The 23,606-nt window shown below is 48.5% G+C and overlaps 1 protein-coding gene across 3 annotated transcripts in view; it reads right to left on the bottom strand.

Moving 5' to 3' along the window:
* Znf831 (zinc finger protein 831) overlaps positions 1-23,606 on the bottom strand; it is a 108,664-nt gene that overhangs the window by 46,814 nt on the left and 38,244 nt on the right. For 2 of the 3 annotated variants that reach the window (XM_028855776.2, XM_028855777.2), the window contains exons 2-4: positions 14,710-18,341; positions 13,015-13,154; positions 3,820-3,956 (exon numbers count right to left, since the gene is read on the bottom strand). In XM_028855776.2, the coding sequence (XP_028711609.1) occupies positions 3,820-3,956; positions 13,015-13,154; positions 14,710-18,306 (3,874 nt within the window). In that variant the 5' untranslated portion in view covers positions 18,307-18,341. Of the gene's footprint in view, positions 1-3,819; positions 3,957-13,014; positions 13,155-14,709; positions 18,342-20,400; positions 21,254-23,606 lie in introns of those variants that run through there. The other variant, XM_037205447.1, reaches the window with a different exon arrangement.

Below are 23,606 nucleotides of genomic sequence, written 5' to 3'. Positions count from 1 at the left end.
TTGGTTTCTGTTTCTGTTGAGACCTGGTCTTATTCATTAGCCTACAGCTTTGTTCTTGGGACTGTACCAAAGCTATGGCAGGCTACTGTTGAGTTTGGAATATAGAGAATAGATTACTCCCAAGTGGAAGGACATGGGGGATTGTCTAGGACCTCACAGATATCCTGCTGGGTGGATACAGAGCCTCCCTCTAGGTTGAGAGGAACTTTTCAAGAGATCAAAGAGACAGTGGTGCTCTAAGGCTGCTCTGATCATCCTAAGACCCCTGTATCTTCATGGTCAAGCCAGTGCACGCACGCCCATGAGCAGGGCCAGCACTTCCCAGGTGGGCCTAGGAAGGCCTGCAGAGGGTAGGTGCTCTTTTCTTTGCCTTACATAATTCCCAAGGCTGGGGCCACAGGGTAAGGCTAGGCACACTTTAGGGGAATGTTGAGCTGAATGTCTACTCAGCCCGCAAAGCCACATGCTGAGCCCTGCCTATGGCTCTCCCAGCCAGTCTCCCAGCCTTCTCTTGAAAGAGACACTTATTTGTTCCAAGGTTCCTGAGAGGAATGCTACCTGAAGTCTGAGAATCCTGCATCCCAAAGTATTACAGAGCCTGCTGCTGAGGCTGGGTGGAGGTGGGGACTAGTAGATGTGTGTGTGTGTGTGTGTGTGTGTGTGTGTGTGTGTGTGTGTGTGTGTGCACGCATGTGTACAAGTGTTATTAGATGTTGGTAAAAGCCTAGAATCAACATCAAGTGTCCCCTGCAATTACTTGCCACCTTGTCTTTTGAGACACAGTCTCTCATTGAACCTGTAGCTCATCAATTTGGCCAAACTGGCTTCTCAATGAACCCTAGAGAGTCTCCTGTATCCATCTCCCCAGTGCTGAGATTACATGCCTGGCTTTTCATTGGGTATCAGGGACTGAACTCAGACATACACCCTTACCCAGGAAGCACTTCGCCTAGTGAGCAGTTTCCCCAGCTCTGAGTCTGTTCTTATGGCTTAGGTGAACTGGAATGTTCTGGTAAATGTGTTTACTGTCCCTGTCTACACACTGATGTCCACACATACCATGCCCTTTGTTCATTCAAAGACAGTTACAACCACTTATGTGAGATTGGATGGGGGTGAATTACAAAGGCCTGAACACCCCTGGTGATCTGTGAAAATGATGTTGGTAGGTCTACAGAACTTATTAATTAATGAAGATGAGGTGACCCTAGGTTTAGTGGGACCCTGAATACAATAACAGGTGTCCTTGTAAGTGAAAAGCTGAGGGTGGCTCTACCTATGGTGATACAGGAGACAAGGCCGTGTAAAAATGGAGTCAACTACTGGAAAGATGAGGCCACAGACCAAAGAAACTAGGATCATGGGGCTTGAAGAACAGGGAGAAGCCTCTCTTTTGAACCTTTGGGGAGCATGAGGCTCCGGGGTTGCCTGGGAGAACCATGAGGGGATAGGAAGCACCGGGTTTGTGATGGTATTATATGGGAAACCAGCACAAGCTCCTACATCCAATAAGCATGCACCCTTAACTGGACCACCCCACAGGGCAGCTTCTACACTCTCCCCCACACTCCTCCTTCCTGGCCATTCTCCTTCACATGCCCAATACCCAGCCAGAAAGCCACACCCACCTTTCCAGAAAAAGGCCCTGCTCTCCAAAGGGAACCTCCTACCAAGACTCATAAGAGTGGCTTTAGATTCCTCCTCTCAGCATGAGCACTGGTCACCACGGTCTCTCTTTCACTCAGCATTCTGCATATGCCACTGTCACACACATATGTGTATTAACAACCAACATCATTGGCTACTTTGGATGCTGCAAAGTAAGGCTGCACCCGGAAGCCACTGTGATCACATACTGAGCATTTGGATCTATAGGCCAGACCGTAGGTGTCTTAGCTTTACAGTCAAAATCCTCCATGGGGAAGTGAACGGGTCACTGATGCCATTCTCAGTGTGGTCAAAAATGGAGAAGGAGCCAGCCCACCTGTCTTCCCTGTTATCAAGAGCAGGGATTTTCATTGGCCCTCCCACCTGCATAGCACAGAGCCTAGGGCTATAACTAGGCTGGTGTAAGCACCCAAAACAGCTAGAGTCACCATTCCAAAGTTGTTTGGGAAGAGAGCTGGAGACATCCATTCTGGACGACAACTGTCAGCGTTCACCTGTGACTGCTGGCAACCTCCTGCTCACAGACATCCATGACCATCGACTCCCTGACAGATCAGCAGCAGAGGCCAATCAGGGATGTTACTGGAGCTCCATGCCACATGAAGAAAAATTCTAGAACCAAACTCTGATGGGAATATATGAAGATGGGGCACATGGAAACAAAGAATGAAGAGCCAGACAGCAGGGGCCATGGTTCTAACATAGGGTCCCTTCAATGTGGGACTCCTCTGTCTATAGCTCCTCACCTTCCAGTGCTCTGAGGTCTGGGTTCCCAACAATGGGATGCAAATTGAAGGACCTCTCAAGGAATGAGAAGAGGCATGCCCTAAGAGTCTAGAAAGCACAGATGCCATCAATACTGTCATATGAAGGCACACTGAGAAAGCATAGTCACATAGTATCCTGTGGCCCTTGTATGGAAGACTTTTCTCTAGTTCTGATATACAGATGAACCCATATGTAGCTCTGAGATGTCCTCCACAGAGGATATCACTGAACCTAGTAGCTGATTTCACTGAATAAAGAACAAAGGGATGAAGATGAGTGCCATGGGCAACCGAGAAAAAGTAGGGTTGAGTTCCTTCATCCTTCTACAAGCCAGCCTTCCCCTTGAGATTCTTTCATAAAAATAACATTCTGCCATCTGCAGCGTGCCATCCAACAGTAAGAGTGAATACCTGCATCGGGTTGATTCTGAGTAGCAAAACATTAGGCCTCATCTTCCTCTCTACATGAAGAGGAGACTTTGGGGACAGGGGAAGGGGGAGAGGGGTGGAGCAAGTGCCCTTTGCCTGTAGGGGGTGCTGGAGCTACACAGAGATGGGGTAAATGCCCCACCAGGGGTCCTAAGGACAAAGCCTAGGGTCAGCTCTTGAACCAACCAGTCAACAACCAGACACGAAGAGATGGTAATTCAGATACTGTTGGCCAGATGGGCCCCACAGCCTCTCACAGATGGCTCCATTCTTCCCAGGCAAGTCTCTGCAAGCAAGACCAAGTCTGGTGTCATCACTGTTGGGTGCAAGGAAGGAGACATGTTGGCCCAGAGAAGTTCACTGACTTGTCCTAGCTGCTCAGGGATGGGAGCTTGAAACATCTCTTTTCCAGGAAGTAGCCTCTGTGAGTTCAGGTGACATTTTCCTCTGAGCCTGGTCCTCACTGCTGCCAAGGTAAGCATTGGACATGTACTTCTCACAGAACTATCATCCATCCGTGGGCTCTGACACCAACCACAGCCCCTACTGCCTCCTCCCCAGAGCCTTACAATGGTAGCATTGTGCAAAGAACTGAGCTCACTTCCTGTCTACAGATAGGGGAGGTAGAAGCATCAGGAATCCTAGTGTGTATATTCCTAGATCGTTCCTGGATTCCAGACGGGATCTGTACCTGTACACACAGGGCCTGTTGTTGCCTGGCCCGGCCGGGACCATGTTTGCACTGCCCAGAACTGGCATCTTGACATCTTACCCCATGCCATTTCCATAGATTGGTACCGATTGTCTCACAGATAAAAACCTCATCATGGCCCTTCACACATGTACCCCTCTGGATCTGGCCTGGCGCCTGCCCATTTACTACTGTCCCAACACAGATGCCACAGCCTGTGCCTTTGTGTACCTCAGCTGGATTCACCTCCAGGGAAAGTGTTACCTGCCACTTCTGATGGAGCCGTCCCAAGGGTCCCTCGTGGCTCCAACCCCTCAAGTTGCTGGGGGAGACTGCTTCTTCTTGACAACCAGGGTGGCTTGCATAGTCGTTTGGCTCTCTGCCAGAAACGTCCTTCATATCTGTGGGGCAGAGTGGTGTACACTTAGTATGTGCCAGGAAAGCCAGAGAGGCCCTGAGGGTAGCTGGGAAACCTGGGGCTAGACTTGGAGTTGATAAGCTCTGAGCGACTCCTCACCCACCCACCCCTGCTCACCTTCTCTCCTCAGCCCACTCTCCCAGCTCACCTTCTAACCACAGGATGTGAGGATTGAGATCACACAACTCACAAGGCTGTGTAGGGACTAAGTGAGATGGGGTTGACATTTTGTTTTGAAACATAGTCTCATGGAGCCCAGTCTGGCCTTGAACTTCCTACTTAGCTGAGGATGAGCTTGTACTTCTGATTCCCCTGCCTCAACCTTCTGAGTGCTAAGATCACAGGTGAGCACCACCATGCCTGGGTTGTGCGATGCCCAGGCTGGAAGCCCGGAGGACTTCATGCATGTGAGGAAGGCACTCTGCCCACTGAGGCACATCCCCAGCCTAAGATCATGTTTCAGTGTTACTCATGCTACTTAGGAACAGCTTGGGAAAATGATGCTGTGGGTAGATATATTGATGTTAGATTCCAGTCCTTCCCTACTTGCTAACCAGATCACCAGACAGAACTTTGTGCAAAGGTGAAAATGTTTTATAATCAGCATGGATCCGCATGATAGCTGCCACCCCCCCTGGGACTACTGAGCATGTGAACTACAGTTGTGTTAAGAGCCACACGTGAGCCGGGCGGTGGTGGCGCACGCCTTTAATCCCAGCACTCAGGAGGCAGAGGCAGGCGGATCTCTGTGAGTTCGAGGCCAGTCTGGGCTACCAAGTGAGTTCCAGGGAAGGCGCAAAGCTACACAGAGAAACCCTGTCTTGAAAAACAAAACAAAACAAAAAAAAAGAGCCACACGTGGTCGCTGCTGACATCATGGGTGGTGTTGGCGGCTTGCATCTTGAGGTCTGCACAGATTCCCCATCAGAGAGCCCCTTCCAGATCATCTGATCTAGTGGTCCCCAAAACAAAATGTCACTCACAACCCAGAGGAACTCATCACAAGGATGGGGCAAGAGAAAGGGGTGGGAGTTGACTTTACTGATTGTCATAGGGATTGTACACTCCCCTTGGCATGTGCCCTTGGTAATGCATGCCATGTATCCAGCGAGTAACCCGCTAATGAACTTGTACCCTTTCTTAGGATGCGGGTTCCCAGTGTTCTACTGGCAAGCAGGTAAAGCCCTAAGTGGACTAGCCATCTGGTCTAGCACCCTTATCTTGCAGGTAAGCAAACTGAGATGAAGGTCCACTGCCACATGCCTTAAGCTTGTTTGAAAGCTCTTTGCACTGTTTGCAAATACTTGTGGGAGCCCCCTCCCTGTACAGGCTTCACTTTCCAAGCTCTTGACTCCCATGGAGCTCCACAGACCTTGTGGAGAAGAGGCAACATGCTTAGCTACTCTCCTGCCTTGTTTGTTTGATCTTCTGCCAAGACCCAGGCACCGGACCTAGTCACAGGGGCCGACTGCAGAATTTTATTTAAATAAGGGCTGAAGAATGCAGCATCCCCTCAGATACTGACTTTTTCTGCCACCGACAACAAGACACTGGCTCTTTGTTCATCTTTCCAGGTGTCTACATTTGAAAAAAACTTGTCTTCAGGAGCTGTCGCCCCTGGGAATTGGGGTGGGGGTACCTGGCTCCTTTCCCTGACGCCTCTGTCCCATTTGTCAAGACCATAAATTCCCCAGAGCGCCATCAGGGGAGGGAGGGCAGGCTGTTATTTCGCTCATCCCCAACCCACTGGAGCTCCAGCAGTGATTTCAAAGCACACAGACAAAGGAAGGAAGGCAAGTGGGACCTGTGGGGACCAGGCTGCCACAAAGTGTGCAGGCTCACCTTTGCCCCTTTGCAGGCAGTGAGAATGGCAGGCACATAACCTGGACCTTGGGGACCGTCATTCAATCAAAGTTGCTGGGGGACTGTCAGAAGAGTTCCTGGCCCCCAAAGCAATCTTACCCAAGCGGGATCTGGGCCCCATCATTCCTGAGGAGCCCACGTGGACCCTGGTGCTATTGTTGGCTGGGGCTGTTCCCATCTTGCTTTGGCCCTGTCAGAGGAGTCTTTGTGTGGAGCCCCTCCCCCAAGCAGCTGCATTCAGAAAATTAGCCTGGATAGGCAGTTCTTCATCTCCTGTCATTCAGGGGACCCCCCCCCCCCGCCCCAGGCATGCCAGGTGCTGTAAGGCAACGTCTAACAGTTCTCCCTCGGGGCTACACAACTCTTCCCCTCCTATTGGTGGGGGACACGAATATCATCTGGGATGTGGGGACTCAGCTTGCTCATGTATGCCTGGGAAACTTCCCATCTCACCTCCACTCCCTTGTGGCAGACTAGGTGGTGTAGGATGAGGTGGTTCAGTCACACTTACCTCTAAATAGGACAATCTAAATGGTACAATTCTCTCTCCAGAGTCCCTGGGGGCCCATGCCGAGGCCCCCATTACATTACAACATTATCATTACAACATATCTCTACTCCCCTTTCCCTGCCCTCCTCCTCCTCACAGCCTTCCTGTCCTCCTCCTAAGAGCTTGCCCTCCTTAGTCACTTAGCCTTAAAACCCTCACCTCAAGTTCCATTTTCTAAAGAATCCCACTCAAGGGTTGGATGTGAGTGCCCTTCTCCTCCAAATGCTTGCTTTGGTTTGAAGGACCTCAAGCACGCATGTGACTGATAGCAGGTACATGTCAACCTCGTACGTGATGTTAGACCTGTTCCTTCTCGTTTTGTTTCCTCAAGGCTGAATTTAAGATCAACTCACTTTTCCAAGTTCACGTCTAATTTGCAGCTCAGAGCTGATCCGTTTTCTCATTTATACTTCTAAAAAGAAGCCCCTCTAGATTCGGATGTTGAACTGGACTCTTAGGCTCCATACAAGCTTCTTCTCTATCCTTTGGGTCTTTATGCATTTCATGGTCCATTTCTTCCTCGGTCTTATGGAGATCAGTCATGGGGAGCATTTCTTGCCCAGGTCAGTCCAGTAGGAATTCCTGAAAACTGTTTGGTTAAGTTACTGAGCTCAGGGGCTTCAGTTTGGACTAGAGGCCCTTGGTTGACTCAGGAAAGGGGAAGGCTGAGGTTGTTGTCATGAATCTTGACACTGGTTGGAATATATTAACCCCTGGTTCCTCTAAACATCACTGCGTGTTTAGCTATCTAGGGGAATTGTCAGGTTGGTGTGTAGGCCAGCCTCACATGTGTTCACCTAGACAAAGACCATGCTCCATCCTGCCATTTGTGTCTCCAAGCTCCTGCCACAGCCCCAAGGACATATCAAAGCAAAGAGTAGAAGATGAGAGATGTCTGTGACCATGCTCAAAGCTCTGCTTCTGTGGCTGACAGGTCAAGGGGTCTCAGATACTTGTGCACAGAGCCCATGTGCTGCACAGGTGAGCTCAGGACCACCATCTACCTGCCCATATCCCTATACCTCACAGACTTCTCTAACTGAATAAACTGCATGTTCTTCATGACTGAAGAACAGCTGCACATCCCTCAACAGGAACAGCAAGTGCACAAGGAAGACCCTCATGATGACTAGAATCCTTTCTTCAGAGCCTGGGGTGAGCCTCACTCCTTTGGTGAGGAGTGTGCCTTTTAGGACTGCCATTCTCCCACACGGCCTCGCCCATCTCCCATCACTTGGTGCCATCTATATAGCATTTGCCAGAAGCTTCCTCAGCCAAGCCTCTGAGCACTTTGTGCTTGTATACTGCCATGAATTAATCAATAAAACCCAATTCCACGGTCCAGTGCTTGCTGTGGGTCCAGCACAGATGGATTCTGAGAACTTTGTGAATCTCCAGGTCTCAAGTTAACACAGGAGTAATTAGGCATACAAGCACGAAGTTTCTATGTGTTTTCATTTCTACTCTCCAGACAGACCCTGTGCCTTTGACTCCCTATCCTTTAACATGTGTAGTTTCATTAATGAAACAGCCATTTTCATTACAGTGTTGAGAGAGAGAGAGAGAGAGAGAGAGAGAGAGAGAGAGAGAGAGAGAGAGAGATTAAACAGAATGGAAAGCCCTGAGATGAACTTCAAGTATAAACAAGGAGCTAAAAACAGCAAACAGATCAGGGAACAACAATTTATATACAGATCTGAGAGGTTTTTATGTAAATTCCACATAATGTATTAGAGTTTTCCAATCAAACAAAATCTCTATATGTGGAATATGCATGAGCGATATATAAGCATATATGTACTTTCAAAAATATGAAGTCATACCTAGTTGCTAAAACAAATGAAAAATCACATTTGATCCATGCTCCCTGGTTGTCTAGGTCACAAAAAGCAAACCAAATCCTTCCATATATATAAAGGCATGTATTTATGTATGTTAGAAAAAAATATCAGAGGGAGTCTTTATATGCTCATGACATTAGGAGATTGAGAGTTAGGGAAGGCTTCTTAGACAAGACCAACAATGGGTAGCTGAAGAAGAAAAGATAGCCTTGTGGATATATCAAAATGTGCAACTTCTCACACATCATCCAAGCTCTCAGAAACTCATGCAGGAAGATCAAAAGTTTGAGATCAGCTTGGTCAAATTAGTGAAATCACAGCTTAAAAAATAATAAGAGTAAAAACAAGGTCTTCCCTGCCCCCCCCCTTTTTTTTGAGACAGGGTTTCTCTGTGTAGCACTGTGGCTGCCCTGGAACTCTCTTTGTAGATCAGGCTGGCCTCAAACTCACAGAGATCCACCTGCCTCTGCTTTCTGAGTACTGGCACTAAAGTTGTGTGTTACCATGCCCAACAAAAACTTCTTAATAATAAGGCATAGGAAATTGAGAGCTCCTGACCTGACACTAGTCATATCACAGCCCTCCTTACCCTGGAAATACAATTTTGTTCTTTTTCTTAATGATTTATTTTTATTTAATGTACATTGGTATCTTGCCTGCAGGTATGTCTGTGTGAGGGTGTCAGATCCCCTGGATCTGGAGCTCGGATCCCCTGGAACTGGAGTTGTCAGCTGCCACATGTATGCTGGGAATCGAACCCAGGTCCTCTGGAAGAGCAATCAGTACTCTTAATCACTCAGCCATCTCTCCAACCCCAACCAAGTTGTTCTTAAAAATTAAATATACTTAAATGTATTAATAGACGAATGGAAGGTACAAAACAGTTAAAATTCACAAGACAGAAAACCTGGGTGGTTAAAGTTGTTTTCATCCCAATGGTTCTGCCAGACTAGGTGAATTCTGGATGTATTCCCTTGCTCAGGTGGGACAGGACTTTAATGGAAGTCAAGGGTCAGTTTCCACTGCTGTAGAGAGCTGAGGCAATATCAGGCCATGCACTCACCACACAAGTGACTAAGAAGTGAGTGCTCCCACCCCCACATCCTGCCCCAGAGAGAAGGGGGAGAAATCTCTCCAGTCAATTTTATAAAGAGAAGAGACCTTCCTCAATTCATAGGGCCTGAGACATCAAGAACTTCACTTAGCCTAGAATCTGACAGGTACTTAGCAGAAGTAAATCAAGCATTCTCCCATTCACCACAAGAATAGTGCTTTCCACTCAAGTCTCTAAGTTCCCATACCATGAACATGAGGGATTCAGATGCTGGAAGTGAGAGTTAATAAGTAAAACAGGCAGACATGGAGGCTTCAGACATTGGGATCTTCAAGAGCAAATTCAGCAAACTCTAAAATGTGATTTAAAAAGGAAAGGATTGTGGGGTTGGGGAGATGACTAAATCAGAAAGGCACTTGCCATGCGAAGCACAGGTACTCACTCAGTTCAGATCCTCAATACCAGCACAAAAAGTCTGGTGCAGTGGGTAGTGAGAGTCTGCAGTTCCAGAGCTGGGGAGATAGAGACAGGGAACTGTGCTGGCCAGACAGCCAAGCTGAATTCATGAGCTCTAGGTTCAGTGAGAGACCCCACCTCAAAAGATGAGGTGGAAATACTCTGAGTAAGAGGCTGGATAGAAACCCTCTGGCCTCCATATGCATGCATATACATACAGCACACACACACACACACACACACACACACACACACACACACACACGTTTGAAAATAAAAATAAAGAGCAAGAGAACAAAGCAGACTTTTACCAAGCAGGTCTGAAAATTAATTAAACTTATTGGAGATAAAACAATATCTATAAACAACTACATTTAAGTATCAGTAAACCTGCCTTGCAAGATGGCTCATCAGGTAAAGGTGCTTGCCACCAAGCCTGACGAGCTGAGTTCCATCCTCAGGACCCACACAGTAGAAGGAGAGTGCCTGCTCTGTACATTGTCCTCTGACCTCAACAGACACAGAACAAACAAATACATGTAATAAAATATTTAAAAATCAGACCAATAAAGACAGGATGTCAATGAAGAAGAGGCCACACAGGAGGCTATGGACTTTCTGGTCAAGATGAGAGAACATTAATTAGATTTATATCTCAAATAAAATCCTGGACAAATGTATAGCCTGATGGACATTGTGTGAGGAAGCTATTGCTCCCTAGAGCAGAGTCTCATGAAGATTCCCTCTCAAGGCTTCCTTCCACTTACCAGGGAGATGGTCTCCAGGCTGGACACTATAGGTTGAAAAGACCATCCTTCTCCCTTTCTCTATTGATTTTCCTTAAAATCTTATCAAAAGTCCCTCTCCACCTTATTTCTCCAAGCAGTCTTTGTTTATTCTGATAGAAGTACTACATTGTCTTGAATTCATCAGCCTTATATAGAAAATCCTGGGGTTAGGTGGTATAATCAAAATGGTGTGATATTTGCATCAAAATAGACAAATAGGTCACGTTAGGGCAACCAGGTGGCCACCTGCAAAACTCAGAGCATCTGTCTATAACTCATACCATAAATAAAAGGCAGAATTTGAAAAGGCTGGAATTTGAAACCTAAGGTGGAGAATGACAGAAGAAAATGTATGATCATGGTTAGTAAGAGACTTCTAAGTTCCCCCACTAAGCACATGCTCAATGGAAGGGAAGAGGGAAGAAAATGAGTCATTAAAATTAAAGATGGTCGCTCTGTTATGAAAATAAAAGTGGTGACTAGAGATATAGCACAGTGGTAGACCATTTGGCCAGCATTTGTATGGCCCTGGGTATAATCCCAAGCACCCAAATAAGCAAATAAGCAAACAATTAAAGAAAGAGAACTATCTGGGCCAAGCATGGTAGGTAGTACATGCCTATAGTCCCACACTGAGATGACTGAGACAGGAGGAACATAAGTTCAAGCACTTGTCTCAAAAAACTTAAAATATTTAAACAGTCAGGTTGGTAAGACCAGAAAACAAGCAAGTAAGAGAGAGAGAGAGAGAGAGAGAGAGAGAGAGAGAGAGAGATATGATAGATAGATAGATAGATAGATAGATAGATAGATAGATAGATAGATAGAGTAGATGATTGATACATGGATGAATGGATGAATAAATGAGATAAATGACTGACACTATATGAATGGATAGATGAGACAGACACATAGTGGATGGATAAATGGAAGGATGAATGGATGGATGGATGGATGGATGGATGGATGGATGGATGGATGGATGGGATAGATGACTGATATATACATGGGTGGATAAGTAGATAGATAGATGAATGAATAGATAAGCCACTGCTTTAGTACCATGCCTGCCTGCTTCGTCACTGCAAGATGGTCACTGACCCTAACTCTCTGGAGCCATGGGCCCCAAATAAAGTACTTTCTTTTATAAGTTGCCTTGGTCGTGGCATTTTATCAAACAATTAAAAACTAAAACAAGGCCCTTGCTTAGAACTTCCTTGCTCCCTTTTGCCCAACTCTACATGTTCACCTTTAAGGCACTTATAAAGCACTTCTCTAATAGAGATGCCCTCTCTTGGCTCCCACAAGGTCAACTATTAAGATCTTCAAATTCAAGTGTCTTTGGAGGTAGGCATATAACACATCTAAGAAACATAGATGAAAATCCAATGCTGGAGAGAGATGGGGACTGAGATGTTTACAAAGCACAGCTCTCACCCTACCAGGGTGGCTACTACTCCTCTTTGGCCACCCATGGCCACTCAAGAGGGCAAGCACCATGTTCTCAGAACTTCTGATAACTTGAGAGGAGTGGAAGATACAGACACGTGTGAAATCTGATTTTTATGATGTGACTGCAACTTTTAGACAGACCCCTAGCTTGATGGACTTGTCCCAAGAACTGCTGCTGAGCTTTTAAGGCCTCCTAAAAGATGTCCCTGATCTTGTCTAGAAGACAGTGCTTCTGAACGTTCAGAGAATTATCCCTAATCTTGGGATTGCTTCTCTGGATTTTTAATTTTTTTTCCAAAAAGCACATTTGCTTGCAAATATTAAAAATGTATTAAAAGTAATAATTACCACATATTCTCTCAAGACTAAAATTAGATTAATGTATTTTCAACCTGGTTATCTCAACTATTTACTGTGTTCCTGCCTTATAAAGACACCAGTAAACAATTACAAGGTCAGTGGTATCATGCTGGGTGGGCAATGGGCAATAGAGGCAGGTTTGGAGCAGCAGAACTTCAGACCAATGGAATAGGAGCCTCCCTCAGGGGGTAAGATGCAGTCAGAAGGTTTCTCTGGTCCGGCCTTGTCCCACCCAGCTCTGCGGTCCCACAGCTGCTTATAAAAAAAAAATCACTCAGAGGCTTAATATTATTTACAAACTATATGGCCTATAATAGGCTTCTTGCTAGCTGGCTCTTTGGTCTTAAATTAACCCATTTCTATTAATCTATGTTTTTCCACATGTTCTATGGGTTACCAGTTCGCTGGCATGTTGTTCCTTGGGTGGCAGGGTGGCAGGCTGGCATCTCTCTCTGCCTTTCTTCTTCCTGTCTGTCCCTTGGATTTCCTGCCTGGCTTATAACCTACCTCACCATAAGCCAGAGCAGCTTCTTTATTATCCAGTCATAGCAACACACATTCACAGAGTACAGAAAGACATCCCTCAGTAGTGAGCTGCCATTTGTATGCCACATTCAGTTCCTGGGTTCCTGAAATCAAGTCAGCATGGAAGGGGAAAAGAAGGCCACATATTTTACCTCTTGGAATGAAGCCTCAGTTTCTTCTGCTTGCTGTTCTCATGAGATATCTTCACCCTCCTATGGCACAGTCCTTTCTTCCACTGTGGACTGGATACCTGGTCCTGAGCCCTTGCCTCTGAGACTGCTGGGTAGGGAAGCTGAAAATACCAAGCATGTTGTCATCATGTCACTCAAAGTCCTCATGGTGGGGAACACACCATGATGGGTTCTCTCTCTAAAGACAGGATATCTATCTATGAAAATTAAGACACCAAATGTTGTATTATCAAATGGTCTGAGCCTGTGAGATATTCTTACCCAGCAACCAGTTGTATGCCACATGGAACTTTCCAGAACCATGCCTAGACTGGACCTCCAGTGGAAATGCTGGACCCTTGAAATGACTGAAGAGTTACCTAGTGCCATAGTCCATATCACCCACCTCAGGAATCCCTACAATTTGGAGGGAGGAAATATAAACCAGACCTTGGATCCCCACCCCAACCCCTGGGGATTGCTTCAAAGTCTCAGGTCCCACCCTTGTCTTTGTTCCATAAAGCCCGATTAGAACCGAGGCCTCGGGCTCCTTTTAGCTTCCTGACCCAAGCCATCTTCTAACAGGATAAGACCTCAACCCTTTGAAGATGGGGCCATAAACTCATGGCTCAATTCCCTGGAAAGACCCTCCTTAAACTTCTGTCACATTTTCCTTCTTATCATTGCTCCTAAGGACCTCAGAGTTAAATCTGAGACCAGTTACTGTGATGACATTAGAGTGATTTCTCCAGCGCACCCGAGATAGTGAGCTTCTCCATTTAAGAGCTTTCCTTAGTTTGTTCCATTTTTGTTCTGCTTCGGTTTTCTGTCTGAAGTTTATCTGTTAACATGAGTTTCTAGTTTCTGGGGAGATATATATTTTTTAAAAAGTATAGTTGTGATTCTTAGATGACCTAGAGAGTTAAGGACGGTGTGATTTGTTTGTTTGTTTTTGTTTTTTTGTTTTGCCTGTCACCAGGAATAGAATGAAGTTTTATGTCTAATCACAAATTTCTTACCTGGATGCTCTAGTGAAATATTTCTTTGTGTGTGTGTGTGTGTGTGTGTGTGTGTGTGTGTGTGTGTGTATTGTGTACATGCATATGTATGTGTGTGTGTGTGTGTACATGCATATGTGTGTGTGTGTGTGTGTGTGTGTGTGTGGTGTGTATACATACATATGGAGGTCAGAGAACAGTCTTGGGTGTCTTCTCTCAGTAGCCATCCAGCTTGTGTTTTGGGTCTTTCACTGGCCTAGGACTCAAGGCTTAGGCTAATCTAAGCCAACCTCAGTGACCTTCCTCAGAGCTGGGATTAGAAAGGCCTGCCATCACTGCTGGCTTTTTAAACAGGGATCCTCAGGTCCTCAAACTTGTGAGGCAAGCACTTCAAGTCAGTCACGACCCAGACCCTAGTACAACAGATCTTTATCACTTCATTTTTATGAATCTGTTGGGTTTTGTTCATATCTAGGGCCTTTACTTCTTCCCACCCTATGTATGGCCACCCGAGCCTCCTTTGGGAACAGAAAACGTCATAATGGTGGTGATAACCACAGGGATAGATCCACTGCTTTTCCTTTCTCCCCCTCCCTTCTTGTTTCCTTTCTCTCCCCCCAGTCTTTCTCTCCCTGTCTCTCTCTCTCATGGCCAAGTCCCCAGGCCTAGCTCGTGTTACCTCAGGTGCCCTCGAAGTCGCTCCTCCTCGGCTTGTCCTGGTCCTTCCCCCACTGCTCCTGGGCAGCAGCCCTTTGTCACTCTTACCCTGGAGGCTTCTATCGGGTGAGTATGAAGACAAGTGCCCAGGAGCTGCCCTCTGTTGCTCTGCGGCCAGGGACAGGCTGCGACCTAAGCAACACCAGGTGAGCTGAGGCTCAGCCTTAAGTGAAGGGAAGGAGCTTGGGGCCTCACAGCTTCTGGGGGTCCCTAAGTGGTGTGACAAGGCCAGTTTCTGCTGGCCCAGGGATAAACCCTGGGGCCTTGTGAAAGATGTGGGGAAATAATGTGCTTGGGAGGGAAAGCAGCCAGGCAGCCCTTCCTTGGTCTCTGAAGAAGGACCTTCTAGGGCATTCCTAGGTGTCCCCGGCTTCTGGAACAATGTCCACGGGTTCAAGAGATTCCCATATGTTCCAGCTCTTGCTGGTGGGTTGTCTGTGCAGAGGCAATGAACGGCGTGGCTCTCACCCACTGCATTCCTGGTCACATGACTGTCACATGTGTGAGCAGGCACAATGGAGGCTGTCTCCTGGGTGGTGCCCGTGCTGGGAATGTTGCTGTTGGCCCTGTCTCTTTTCTCGCTTCCTGTTTGTGCCTCTTCTCTTCCATCCAGTGACCTGGACCAGCTAGGATCCTCTGAGCTGCCAGCCGCCTCACCTGGGCCTGAGTGTGCTCCAGGTAGCCGGAGCATTCCCAATTCTGATCCAGCGAGAAGGGCCTGTTCTGTAGGCTGCGCACTTGTACACAGAGAGTCGGGGCCTTTCCCAGTCCCCAGAGCAACATGTGCTGAGGGCTTCTCTCCCTGAGGCAACCTGAGGAGGTACTTGGGAGCAAAGGAACCACCTGACACAGCAGTGGGAACACCAGGATCCTGGGGCTGGGCAGGCAGCAGGGAGTGAAGTCCAAGCGTCCTAGATACAGAAGGCAATGTGGGATCCTTGTCTCCTAGCCCTGGCCACCTCAGGGCAACAGCAGAAACAGCTGAGGAGGCATCAGAGGGCTTCAGGGTCATGGTCACGTGCTGGATACTCTCAGCTGAGCTACCCAGAACCTCCTCAGCGTCACTGACCTGTTTCTGGGGTGGCTGGGAGTCAGCCAGCAGAAAGCCACTTGAAGCCTCAGCTTCCAGAGGCCCTAGCTGTTCCTCATGGTCCAGTCCTTCCACCTTTAGTCGCTTTCTCTCTGACGGTGACTTGTCTTCTGCAAGCTGGGAACCCACAGACCCATCACTGGGCCGCCGGAGGACAGTTTGGTCCCCAGGGCAGCTTTCTTTTATAGCCTCACTGGGGTCTGGCAAAGCCATGTCAGGAGCTTCTAAGTCTCTTCCTTGGAGGGGCACAGGCTCTGGAGACAGCTGACATCTCAGGTCGGATTTCTCACATGGAAGGAGCAGAGGGCTCTTGCTGCTTAGACAGAGGGCATCTGTGCTGCCAAGGGTAGGAGAGGACTTGGCTCTGGCCACTGCCTTCAGTTGCTTAGGAAACCCAGTCTCCAATGAGTCCTCCAGGGATGGTCTACTTCCCCGAGATCCTGGCTTGGCCCCTGCTGTGGCATCCCCCAGGACAGGGATCCTATTGTCTCGAGACAGGCTTGCACCCTCAGTCCCTACTATCTCTTCCTGGGGAGGCAGGTCCAGTTGCGACCTCTGGCCCTGCTTCACCTCCCTGTGTTTCTGTCCTCCCTGGTGGGTGGTCTTCATCTTCTGGTATATCCTCTTGAACGTCTCATTCCCATACACCTGCCATTTCTCCTGGGAGAACATCTTCTGCTTCTTCTGGTTGTACTTCTTACCGGCTCTGCCCTTGCATACCGCCCCCTCCTTTACTGCCGCTCTCTTTCCATCGAGATCTTCGGCAACAGCCGAGGGGTCTCCAGTAGGGGTGCATGGCAGGTCTTCCACAGCAGCCTGTCTCACCAGGGCCCGAGGGTGACCACTGGGGATGCCTGCCAAGGTCAGTCCTGGGCGGTCTCCCAGCCGAGCTGGGGTGAGCCTGGGGCTCAGGGCCTTCTGCATCCTGGGAAAGGCATCCTGTGGGTCCCGTGGCTCTGGCCACAACTTCGACCCCTCAATGAAAGGCAATGAGTTGCTTCTGGTGACAGGGACACACTCCACGGTGGTGGAGAGCTGTGTGGGGACAGAGTGGAAGAAGAGGGGTCTGGCCTTCTCCAGGGGTGTGTAGGTAGAACGAGCTGGGCTGAGGGCAGCCCTCCTGCGGCTGGGCTCCAGCGCCCGGATGTCAAAGTGGAAGGAATCCTTGTAGGTATATGGCATGGGCAGGTCGATGCTGCCCTGCTTGGACAGCACAGTCTTGCGGGGCCGCACGTGGTCCAGCTGTGGGTCGTCTACCACTGCCTGGTTGTGGGAGATGAGCTGGGCAATGCGTTCCTCCAGTTTCTTCTTCTCTAGCTCCAGGCTGGCCCCTGGCGTTCCCTGCTCGACCCCGTTGCCCGAAGTCCCGCAGCCGGGACCTCCTTCCCCCTCGGACTCTGCACTGTGCTCTGATAGACTGTGCAAGGGGCTGGCGGTAACGGGAGGCTGCTCCACGCTGTCTGAGCGGGACAGGTAGCCCGAGTCTGTGCTCTCACACTTCCTCAGCTGGCCCTCCAAGGCCTTGGAGTCCCAGGGCTTCTCTGCGCATGTCTCCTGCTGCCTCTGCAAGGAGGATGGCTTTGGTTCTGGAAGCTTCCGCCTAGGCTGTGGGCTGGCTAGTGGGCGCTCAGGTGACACCATCTGGGGCTGGTCCACAGGGGCCTCCCTGTGGGGAAGGGTGGCTACAAGACAGGGAGTTGTTTCTATCACCCGTTCCCTGTTCTTAGCAGCAAGGATGGGATGGGCACCTGGGGAAAGCGCTCTCTCTGGCGCTCCTTCATCTCCCCGGCTATCCACTGAGGCAGTCTCTCCAGGCCTGTCTCCTTCTTCCAGAAGGCTGCTCCCACTCCCTTCAGACTCTAAGGACAGCCGAGAGTTGTTGAGATGTGTCTGTGTCCGCCTGTGTTTATATAGGTTGCTCTGGGTCTTAAAGGCAATACCACAGATGGTGCACGGGAAGGGCCTCTCCCCCGTGTGGGATCGGATGTGTTTCTCCAGCACACTGGGCTTCAAGCAATCCCGGCCACAGTGCGGGCACAGGTACTTCCCAGCATTCTTCACCCTGCCTGTGCTGACCAGCGTGGACCCCACACCCGGGGAGAGTACAGGCAGTGTGCCCACGATGTTCACAGTCAGGGCCGGGGTGGTCGGCTTGCCCATCTGGGTGGGACTGGGCCCTTCAGGCTGCAGCAGGGGACTGAGGATGAAGGGTACGCCGGGCCCCTCCAGGCTTCCTGTCACCAGGGGTGCACGTGGCTGGAGACCCCCAGGAGGGACTGTGTGGTACAGAGGGACAGGCAAAGCCTTCAGGAACACAGTTGGGGGCAAGCCCTGCTCTGGTGGCAGGATGACAGGGCCCAGGGTCAGGCGAGGTGAGGCCTGCCCACCTGGGCCCCCTGGAACACCAGGGGCAGGAGCTGACTGGTCCCTGGAGGATGGGGGAGGGTGGGTAGGTTCTGAAGCCTCCATTCTTCATCATCTGCGCCGCCCAGGTTTGTATCAACCTGTGAACAAGAACCACAGTTACCATGGTCTCTCTTCTCCCTATCAGAAGGCGTCATAGGACCCTCTATGAGCCCCAACAGCCCCATAGCACTCTTGTCCCCGAGCTAAGAAAGGTGTGGTGTTGCCAAACTGTAATCCTAGCTACTCAAGAGACTGAGGCAGGAGGATTACAAGTTCTAGTCCTGTTTGGCTGACAGAGTGGGATCTTCAAAATAAAACATACAAAACAGGCTGGGTGTGTAGCTCAGTGATAGAGTGTTTGCCTGGCAGGCAACAGGGCTCTCAGTTGAATCCTCAATTACACACACACACCCCTACACACAGGCATACACACACACACACACACACACACACACACACATACATTCACACACACACCACAAACACATACCATACACAAACACACACACCCCTATGCACAGGCATGCACACACACATACATTCATACACACACCACACACACACAAACACACACCCATACACATAGGCACACACACACACACACACTATACATATACACATACACCCCTACACACACACACAAACACACACCCCTACACACAGGCATACACACACACACCTATACACATACACATACACCCCTACACACACACACACACACCTACACAAGGCACACCCATACACTTACATACACACACATGCCCCTATACACACACACCCCTACACACAGGCATGCACACACACATATACATTCACACACACACCACACACATATACAATCACACACACACCACACACACATACCATACACAAACACACACCCCTACACACAGGCACACATACACACACACACCTATACACATACACATACACCCCTACACCCATACACACACACCTACACACACACACACACACACACACACACACATACACCTACATACACACACACATGCCCTATACACACACACACACACACACACACACACAAGTCCACAGTTACCCACAATGGCTAGTACTCTAGTAGGTTCAAATCCCTCATTGCCTATGATGACATTTCTAGATCCATGAAGTGTCCAGAGTCAGGCCCTTCTCACTCTGAGGTCCTGAGTCTTCTAGCCAGGAGGATGTCAGTGGGAACCAGAACTGACCTTGTGGGGGACTTCCTGGATTAGGAGACTGAAAGACAGGACTGTGAGACAAACTTGAATTTTAGAAAAATTATGCTTCATTCTTTCAACCCACAGAAGTATGGCCCAAATAGTGTGTGATGAATTCTCACAGTGTAAGTTTCTCCCCAAACCCAATGGGTCACGTGTATGCTAAAACATTATGGTGTTGTCAAGTTCAAACGATAAGCGGGAACCCTGGATTTGGTCTCACGGCACTGCAAGGAGCTCTCGGGCAACCTCAGGATGAAGGTTAGGTCTCTACTCAAAGCCCTGCCACATACAGCTGAGGTTAAGTCAGCTGCCACTGGACCAGGAGGCATATATAAGCTAATACCAGGCCACAGTCTGTCCTTCCAATTAGGAAGGGAAAGTCAGGCACTGGAGGGAAATGTTAGGTAGGCTGGTGACACCCGCCCCCACCTGAGCTTGTGACCACTGTCCCACCCTGAGAGTTCCTCAAGGAAACTCCAAACGTCAGTCCTCTCAGTGCTGGGGTGACAGGGCCAGCTTGAGCAAGCACTGGTCTGAGAAAGCTGATGTGAGATTTTCCAGAAAGTCTGCAAGCCAGCTGTTAAACATAGCCTTACTTAAAGTCAAACTGTTCCACATGTAGTGCTACATGTCTGTGAGCCCAGCATCTGGAGGATTCTAGGCCAGCCTGGGCTAAATAGCAAAGCCTTGCATTTAAAAATTGGGGTGGGGGCGGTATATAACTATGCTATAAAATAAGTTTCGTTGAAAGAAAAGATACTACAACTACATATATTCTTTTAAAAAAAACTATTATTACTGTGTATGCATATGTGCATCATGTGCGTGGAAGCAGAGAGGTCAAAGGGCAACTTTGAGGAATCAGTTCTGTTCTTCTATCTTTCTGTGAGTCCCAGGGATTGAAATGACACCGGACTTCCACGGCAAGCCCAATTACCTGTTAAGTATTACAACTTGGGACCTTACAGCTGGATATACATGCTAGATATATAACTGAAGTTAGCCTCAGCTTCATGCCATCTGCAAGAGAACAATTCAAAAACAGATCAGAGATACATGAAAGATCTAAAGCTCTAAGATTCTTAGAAGACATGGAGTTAAACCTGGGCTTTGCATTTGGCAGTGGCTCCAAGAGACGATGCCAGAAGCATGGGCAATGAAAGGAAAAGTAGAAAAAAAAAAATGACTCACTAAAACATCGGTGTATCAAAAACTCTATCAAGAAAGAGAAAGGATGCGCAATGGGAGAACGTGGACCATCTGATGCATTTGGGAAGTATGAAGAAGAACGTGATTGGCTGAGGTGATGGCTCAGCTGGGGAAGTGTCTGCCATGTAGGCACAAGGACCTGAGGTAAAGCCAGGTGCAGTGGTGCACACCTGCACACCCGGGGCAGGGAAGGAGAGACAGGCTGTCCCTGGAGCTCGGTGCTCAGCCATGCTAGCCAAATCAATGAGCTCCGGATTCAGCCAGAGGTCCTGTTGCGCATGATAAGGTTGATAAGCAATCCTGTTCAGAAGGTGAGGACACTGGTGGTACAAGTTTGATGGCCTGAGTTCGATCTCCAGAACCAACATAAAGGTAGAAAGAAAGTATTGACTCCACAGTTCTCTTCTGGCCTCCCTGGGCACACTGTGGTACATGCACACCACTCCCCATCATACATACACTCACATAATAATAAATAAAAAAGTAAGAAGCTTCAAAATAATAAAAATAAATAAAGCAGTGAGATGTTGAGGAAGATGCCCAGGGCTGACCTCTGACCTTCACACACATACACACATGCGATCACACATGTACACACACACATGTACACACACATAGATGCACAGAATTTTATAACTCAATGACAAATGCTGTGGATATTGCTCTATATAAATAAAATACTGATGGCCAGTGACCAGGCAGGAAGTAGGTTGCCAGGCAGGAAGTAGGTGGGACAAGGAGAGAGGAGAATTCTGGAAGCAGAAGGCTGAGGAGGGAGACACTGCAGCCACCACAAGGAGAAGCAGCATGTAAAGATGCCGGTAAGCCACCAGCCATGTGGCAAGGTATAGATTTATAGAAATGGGTTAATTTAAGCTTTAAGAACAGTTAGCAAGAAGTCTGTCACGGCCATACAGTTTGTATGCAATATAAGTCTCTGTGTTTACTTGGTTGGGTCTGAGCGGCTGTGGGACTGGCGGGTGACAAAGATTTGTCCTGACTGTGGCCAAGGCAGGAAAACAACAGCTACAGACAAAGTCCAAACAACTCCATTTTAAAATCAGCAGGACTTGCAAGGTGGCTCAGCAGGTAAGGGCCCTTGCTTCCAAGGCTGACAACCTGAATTTCATTCCTGGGACCCACGTGTGGAAGGAGAGAGAATTGACTCCAACAAATAGTCCTCTGACCTCCATACATGTACCATGTCACACGCACATGCCCACACATACACAAAGAAATAAATTAATTAAATGAACAAGAGCAGTGAGAGGCTGAGATGAGATTATTCCAAGATTGAAGTTAGTCTAATCTATCTAGGAAGAGCCCGTCACAAAACAAGGTTTGAAGGGAAAAACCAGTGGGATGATTTCCCATTCACTGGCATGGCACAGTAAGGAGAATAAACTTAAAACAACAAATCTTGGTGAGAGTTTGGAGGATGAGAAATCCTCACACTCTGCTAGTAGGAGTAACCCCATGTGGCTTCTGCAGAACACAGTTCTTTAGTTTCGTGGCTACTTCCTCTGAATTCAAATACTCTCTACTGCAGGAAGGAAGCAGGCTCCTTGGATTCAAGGCTGGTGAAGTGAGAGGAGACTCTTCGGTGGAGTTGCCCGCATGCAGGCTGTGCTGAGCTGTAGGGAGGTGGCAGCTTTCTCCACTCATCCCCATGCTGGGCTGGGCTTTTAGGTGGTACAGCCTTTGAGTCACTACACTGCTATAACCTCAGTAAACTTACGGGCTCATGTTTCGTTTAATTTTGTTCTATTTTGTTTTGAGATAAGGTCTTCAGCCTGACTTTGAATATATAGCAATCCTCTTGCCTTAGCCTCATGATTTCTGAGATTGGAGGCATATGCCACCATATCCAACTTAATTCATTTTCTTCCTTGCTTCCTTCCTTAGTTAATGTTGAGGTCTTACTGCCATAGTCCAGGCTGGCCTGGAATTCGCCATCCCCCTGTCTCAGCACTCTGGATATTGAGATTACAGGTGTGTGCCACCAGGACTGGTAGATGAAATAATTCATGTGAAAACACAGAGGGCTACCTATGCCTACCATGGATAAGAGCTTGATTCATTTGTGTTTTCAGTAAAAAACCATAATATTCTGAACTCTTCCCCAGTGGTTCTTCCCACCTTTGCCTCCTCCTCCTCCACCCCTCAGCAAAGCAGCCCTTCATTACTGGGATGTGTCTCTAGTGTGGTTCTCAAGGAAAGGTAATTCTCGGGACACTCCAGAGGAGCAAGAAGACTGTAGTGGAGGAGGCTGCCGAGTGTGCGTCACCCCATGGGTCCCCCCAAGGGCAAGCAAGGTGGACTCCATGGGGTTCACCCACAAATCTGTAGCTGACTGCCTTGGGTGACACTGTCACCTGGCACATGAGTACTACAGCAGGCTTTGGTGTCCCTCCTGATTGGCAGGCAAGGCTGCCCTGGTCGGTTCTGAAATGGTGTCTGAGGGTTGATGCATGCATGAGGCTACTGTTGGAGTCCTGGTGGCAGAATCAGAGTCAAGACATCTGAATTCTGAGCCCTCATCCAAAGGAAGGAAGTGTAATGAGTAGAGACTTACTTAGCTACTAACACTTCTCTGATAGTCCCAGTGGGCGGGTGGGGAGGAAGTGGAAGGGAGGGGAGCCAGAAGGAAGGGAGGAGTGCTTCCCACCTCAGCCTGCCTCATGGGGAGTTGAGAGAGAGGTAAGTGGGACCCCATGCCAGGCAGTCTGTGAAGAGCAGCGGAGAGCAGCAAGTGTCCTGATGGGAGGGGAAGACAGCCCACAGAGTACTCTGCTGGCGAATTCGCAGACCGATGTCCTCCTCCAGAGCTGCATCCCAGCCTAGTGGGAAAGATGCTGCTGAATGGCAGGATCTCAGCAGGTACCCCGGGAGCTGAAGCTCAGTGACAGGTGGTTCCAGCAAACACAAGCCCAT

The sequence above is a fragment of the Peromyscus leucopus genome, chromosome 4 (assembly GCF_004664715.2).
Source record: "Peromyscus leucopus breed LL Stock chromosome 4, UCI_PerLeu_2.1, whole genome shotgun sequence".
Taxonomy (NCBI): domain Eukaryota; kingdom Metazoa; phylum Chordata; class Mammalia; order Rodentia; family Cricetidae; genus Peromyscus; species Peromyscus leucopus.
The sequence above is the reverse complement of the archived record's forward strand: the minus strand, read 5'-3'. Positions and strand labels throughout refer to the sequence as shown.